The 6,410-nt window shown below is 38.1% G+C and overlaps 1 protein-coding gene across 3 annotated transcripts in view; it reads left to right on the forward strand.

Moving 5' to 3' along the window:
* The window catches only part of plcb4b (phospholipase C, beta 4b), an 85,283-nt gene that overhangs the window by 42,003 nt on the left and 36,870 nt on the right, over positions 1 to 6,410 (forward strand). For all 3 annotated transcript variants that reach the window (XM_014009891.1, XM_014009889.1, XM_014009890.1), the window contains one exon: positions 2,339 to 2,436. In XM_014009891.1, coding sequence (XP_013865345.1) covers positions 2,353 to 2,436 — 84 coding nt within the window. In that variant the 5' untranslated portion in view covers positions 2,339 to 2,352. The remainder of the gene's footprint in view (positions 1 to 2,338; positions 2,437 to 6,410) is intronic.

A 6,410-nucleotide genomic window follows, 5' to 3' on the forward strand; every position in this document is an offset into this window, starting at 1 on the left:
GGTCTACCTATGTTGTCAATTACAGGCCTCTCTCATCTTTTTAAGTGGGAGAACTTGCACAATTGGTGACTGACTAAATACTTATTTTCCCCACTGTAACTCTTATTTGTTGTATTCCCATTTTTGTACATTTTCTCTTTCTTTGTTGACCTTACTGACAACAGTCTTTGTCTCATGGCCAGGGTTATTAGACACACAGATCCAGAATCAAACAGGCAGACGCATTTAAAAAGCACTTTGTACTGATTAACTGTTTATTAATGTAGTAATCTGGTCCAGCTGTTTTTTATATCCATTAGACCATCTGTCCTCTGTAGTTCTACAGTCAAAGACACGCTAACCAAAATTCAGTCAAACATCACAGTACTACCATAATAACTGAGACGCCATCTGTACTACCACTCCAATTTGTAAAAACAAAACTTTTCTGCCTCAWCAACCCAAACACCACAGTGGAACCTTTCTAGTGTTTTGAAGGTCTATCTTGCTTTATTCTGGTCCTGTCATTATTAAGCTTTGATCATGAGCTGAAATGGGTAATAACTGAAAGAAAATTGCAAACAGGATAAAATGCTGATCTACAATACCTTGGGAAAATTATGGATGCTTTTTTGTGTTTTTATATGAAGAAAATTATCCAGAGTGGTCGAGACAAGACCTCTCGAAGAGCTGAGCTCAACCACTATAAAAGTACTTCTCCCTCACAGTTTGGTCTGACACATTGAAGGCTGGTTTATATGGCTTAAAAGTGTTTCATATCTGTTGATATTGATAATTACTGACTATTTTTTTTGTTTTACAAATTTGAAAAAAGGACCATGAGGAAAAAAGGCTGCTTAATGCTGCCAAAACTGGTGACATGACCTTTCCTCTTTTATCCACCATTTCCTCTTGAGCTGTTGCACTCATCTTCTTCTTTCACTTCACGTCATCCTTTTTTTATATTTGACCAGTTGTGAGGCACGGTGGCAAAACATGAAACTTCTACATGTTACTTAAGAGGTTGTTGAAGTGAGTGAGTGAGTTAGTGCCACCAACCTTGTTTAGCTGGGCCGTGAGAGGTGGAGCAGCCAAAGCCTTTTCTCTGTCTACATCCCCCAGAATACCTTGCGGTTTTGGATTGGAGTTCATGAAATTATCAACATTCAATTTGACAAATTTCTTATTGATATTGATCATGTGTCAATCACAATTTATATTGTTGTTGGATTATTGTCCAGCCTTATGTCACAGTACATCATTTCAGCATTTCAAGTGCAAAAAAAAAAAAAGTCTGAAATAATTAATTGCTCAGTTTTATGCAGGATGAGGATCTGGAACGTTGACGTTTCTATTTTTATGAACGTTTTGGCCTTAACTGGCCCTGTTAATTACTTTATTGGTTATACTTGTTTATTAAATAGGCATGGACCTAAAATTAGCGTTTTATCTGTAGCTCACCAGGGTCAACAATATAAGTGAGCTGAGGCAGGCAGTTTACCCAAGAACAATAAAGAGCCTGTGAGCAAACCTTTATAAGGGCAATTTTCAGTTCATTTATAACCCTCCTGGGCCCCATATATAACTGTTAGCTGGGCCATAGTACAGCTTCAGCTGGCCTTCTGTTGGATTGTCAATAACGGTTAACTAAACTGCTGTCATTATAAAGTCCTTTCACTCAAAAACACAGGAGATGTTCAGGGGAAGCTGTGGACCAGCTGCTCAGGTTGATGTCCACACATGTGCTTTACAGCTGGGTTTCCTTCACAGCTTTGGTAGATGAAGCTCGTAAATGTGATGAGATCAAAATAGCGTGTACTTCAACATAACCACAGTGTCAACGTGAAAACAGCGTAAGGGTTAATAAAACATGGAAAGAAGCAGGATTCAACAAACTCCACATGGTCTCTGTTGACAGTCAGGACCATGGTGGAAATAGTTGTGGATGTTTTGATTGCTACGTGTCCATTACGTCTCTAAACATTTCTGGTTTGCAGTCTGTGTGAAAACATCTAGAAAGCATAATATGCGCTATAAATTATTTAATTTTATTTTAGTCATTTTGCCAGTCTTCTGTTTTCATGAACCTGAACAGAAACTACAATCTTTGAACTGAAAGCCAGGATCATGATCATTCATTCCAAGGCAGGAAAAAAACATGGCTTTAAAATAATAAAAACTAATGCTACAGGATGCATTAGCATCCAAAATAAACCAATAACTAATCAGTCTAGGACATTTCTGCTTCACATGAGAGTGTTTTTAATCGTCTACAATACATTCTAAGAGCTGCTGTTCCTTTTTAATATTTCATTTTATCTTTTTAACTATTGTTTTTTTTTTTTTTTGTGCACCTCAGGTCTGTGAGCAGCCATGACAAAATCCTATGAGTTCAACTGGCAGAAGCATCTGCCGGAGTTCATGCAGGAAGGTGCCTCCTTCGACAGGTTCGATGAGGTAAATATGAGTCGTTTCTACTCTGGTCAATACTGTAATTGATGAGCAACAACAGACCCTCTTTAGTTTATGATCCTAGGAGAGATGATGAAGGTCAAGCCTGTGTTACAGTCTGTCTGTGTATTTTTTTACTTCAGCTCCATTTGAATCCTTCACTTTATTGATTCTCCTTGCATCAGTTTTCTGATTCTTGTTCAGCCTGGCAGTTTTTAGGTTTTTGTATTTTCATGTTCTTATTCGGGTGGCAGAGAGGTGAAGCGGTTTGAGCTGTGGCCTGTCAGCATGAAGGTCGCAGGACTGTCAGTGCTGCCAAAAAACTGTTTTTTGCCTCTCGTTCTGTGCACATTTTTTTTACCAAAAACAACGCACACCTTACAACACTCTTACTCAGCATATATAACTGTATTAAATACTGACTGAATAAACAAAAAAATATGGATTTCTCACACATTATTAAACTTGGACATTTTGTAAAATATAACAAAAATGAAAGCTATTATGTTGCTGAATGGAGAAATAAATAAAATATGTGAAACACTCAATCCACCATGAGCAGAGAGATGTGAAATTATTACTAATTAATTAATTTTTATGATTATTTATGTTGCTCTTGTTGCTGCAGATTGCACTAACTGAATCTAAAAAAATAAAGAAGATTTTTTTATTTAATTTTTTACTCTTAAGTGCATCTAACTGGTCTCTAGGTATTTTCTGTGGATGAAACCTGCTTACCTCTGGGGCAACATTTGAAGTCTCTACTTTTGACTCTGAAACAGAGTCTTCAGGAAATCATATGCAACAAATTTTAATCTATTCATCGAATAATAATTGTTTGCATCCCTTATGACTTTAAATTTTACTTCACTTATTCTAAATGTAAAATCATTATACAGCAGCTGATTAGAAAAGTCAATCCAACAAAGAACAATATAAATTATAGGGCTTAATTCAGATGAGGTTACGAGATTAAATAAAACAAATATAAACTGTATCAAACAGCGGACCAAATAAGTACTTTAACTGTGGGTTTTGTGATTTCTCCCTGAGACAGGCAGACATCAGTCTTTTAAGAATAAAGTTTGTTAGAAATATAAAGAGGATAACATTTTGTATGTGAATTACAGTAATGAACATAATGTTCTAATGAACCTATCACAAAATAGAGATTTATGCTGTAAACTGTACATTAAAAATATATCTACTGGATCTATTGTACCTACAACCTTTTCAAATTAAAATCATTAAAATTTTTAGGGTTGCACTACTTACAAATAATTTTCATGCACATGATCTGTAAATATATTTTTTGTGTGTACTTTATAATTAGGACACTTAGGTAGGGCATCTGATGCATAAAGTGTGTCACCTAAATGCAGAAAGACACACACTTACCCCCACACATACCAGGAAATCCCTTCAGTTCTTTTTATTTTTTCAGCCACGGAAAACCATCGTCACATCCAAAAACATGTCAAAGAGAGCAACTAACCGGGGCCACCAAGCTTCTGTGGGAAGTCTTCAGCTTGTTGCTGCTGTGAATTCAGAGCCCAGCTGAGGCAGGACAGGGTTGCTTTGGCCCCAATCAAAATAGGGTCAGTTTTTGGTAGGAACTCAAAACTGTATGCTTTATTAGATAATCAAATTTTATACTATAATCACAAATTTAAATCTGTAATTTATTCTGAAATATAGGCGATTAGAGAAAGGTTAAATCTTGTCGAGACTGCAGGGTTCATTCAACATTGATTTTAAAGTGACAGACACACTCTTCAGCAGGAACAAGCCAATATTTTAAACAGCATATATATTTTTTTATTTTTCCACAAAACATTCTGAACTTACTGAATCCCCACAGAGTGACAGATGGTAGAAGCAGGTATGTGTTTGCTTTCAGCTCTATTTGGGGTTTCACAGGGAAACGGTAACAGAACATGGCATCTGTTTCTGTTCAACATGAGGTAATAATGACCATGCTCAATTAAAAATGTATTTTCAAGGTTGCTTCTTTCTTCAGCATTGATTTAAACACACATAGTCTTCAGCAGGAACAAGTAAATAAACTAAGAAATAAAAATGTTAGATTTTTGTTTGTCATTTTTAATGAAGCTTGTGTTGCTTGCTTTTCAAAAAGAAAACCTGCTCTGCAGCAGAAGAAAGGCTTTGAATGAGCTATAGATTAGCTGTGATTACAGCGTGTTTGTCTTTCAGTGAGACACCTCAAATGAGTTTTCCCTCTTTGACAGTCCTGAGCCATGGAAGCCACGGGTTAAAGAGATCCATCATAACTCATCATGCTAAGAGCCAAAGGACTTCTTCTGTGTGCGCTCCTTTCATTATCTCACTTATTGGAAATCAATCACTCAAGATCTGGCTGACGTTTGGTTTCCAGGGGGACTAAGCAGCTTCATATTGACAGCTGCTAAAAGGAGAGAACTGCGGGGCACTTTAACGTTTATTCTCAACGCTTACCCTGTCAGGGTAACGGGCTGGATCAGTATCAGTTCAGGGTAAAATTAAATAAAATGACTAAAATGATCAAATAAAATGAAAAGATTTAAAGGGTTAGTGAGCAAACACCAAAGTATAAGTATTTGTGCATCTTGTTCACGAGTGATGGTAGGATGGAGCAGGAGATGAATGGACAGATTGGAGCCTCATCCTCAGTAATGAGGGCGTTGCTTCGGTCGGTCATGGTGAAGAAAGAGTTGAGTTGAAAGGCAAAGCTCTCAATTTACTGGTCTGTATATTCCAACTCTCACCCATGGTCATGAGGCGTGGATCATGACCGAAATAACGAGACAAAGCGGCTGGAACAAGCTTCCTTTGTACGGTGGCTGGACTCAGCCTTAGAGGCAGGGTGAGGAGCTCCAACATACGAGGGGAGCTCAGAGTAGAGCCGCAGTTCCTCCTCATCGAAAGGAGTCMGTTGAGATGGTTTGGACATCTGATTTTAGAGGTGTTCTGAGGATGTCCCACTGCAGGGCCCGAGGAAGACCTCACTGGAGGGATTATGTGTCCTCTTTGGCTTAGGAAAGCCTCCGGTCTCCCAGGATGAGCTGGGAAGAGTGATGTCTGGGTTTCTCTCCTGGACCTGTTGCCTCCTTGACCCAGCTGTGGATAAGCAGCAGAAGGTGGTGGTACCATTTTCAGGTTCAAATATTCTCTTTGATGTAAGTTTTGAAGTGAGAGTAGATTTACAAACACCTAATTTGGCACGAAGGAGAGGATGCACGAGTGTTCAGCTAGAAATGGATCTGCATCCATTCTAGGTTTGGGCATGATCGTATCGTGTGCAATTAATCATCAGAAAAACATTAATCAATTAGTTTTTGGCACTTGAAGATTAATACGATTAATGCCACCAGGCAGACAGGAAATTACTCCGGTCGGTCCGCTCGATGCTCCTCTCCACTTCAAATATGACGAACATTAAAAATAAAATTCTGTAATTTATTTATCTATCAACACAATGTAAATATGATGTATAGCCTAAATACCATAATTAATCGTGATTATTTTTTCTGCCAATATTGCCCAACCCTAATCCATTCAGAGCTAAAACAGTGAGCTTTCACTTAAACTGTTTTTGCTTTAGCTTTACAACCGTTAGCTTTGTGATAGTATGACAGTAGCCTCCTGGTGGTTGTTAATAAGCAGAGCTTATTTTAGCCCCTCTCCCTCACAGAGCTGACCACTCTGAAATTAAACTGCTGTCAGTCTTGATTCAGATGAAAGAGAATCGAGGTTTCAGCTGCACTCACAGAAGGCTCGTTGTGCCCTAAATGGAAAAAAAGGATTGTTTTCTTTGTTTTTTATGGTGGTTTTAGATGTCAGGGTCAAGACAAAAACAAGCCGACCTCGTCCTGTTTGCTGCTGTGTCTCATGGCAGCAACATCCTAAAATAATAAACTGTGTGTGTGTGTGTGTGTGTGTGTGTGTGTGTGTGTGTGTGTGTGTGTGTGTGTGTGTGTGTG

The sequence above is a fragment of the Austrofundulus limnaeus genome, unplaced genomic scaffold (genome assembly GCF_001266775.1).
Source record: "Austrofundulus limnaeus strain Quisiro unplaced genomic scaffold, Austrofundulus_limnaeus-1.0 Scaffold63, whole genome shotgun sequence".
NCBI lineage: Eukaryota > Metazoa > Chordata > Actinopteri > Cyprinodontiformes > Rivulidae > Austrofundulus > Austrofundulus limnaeus.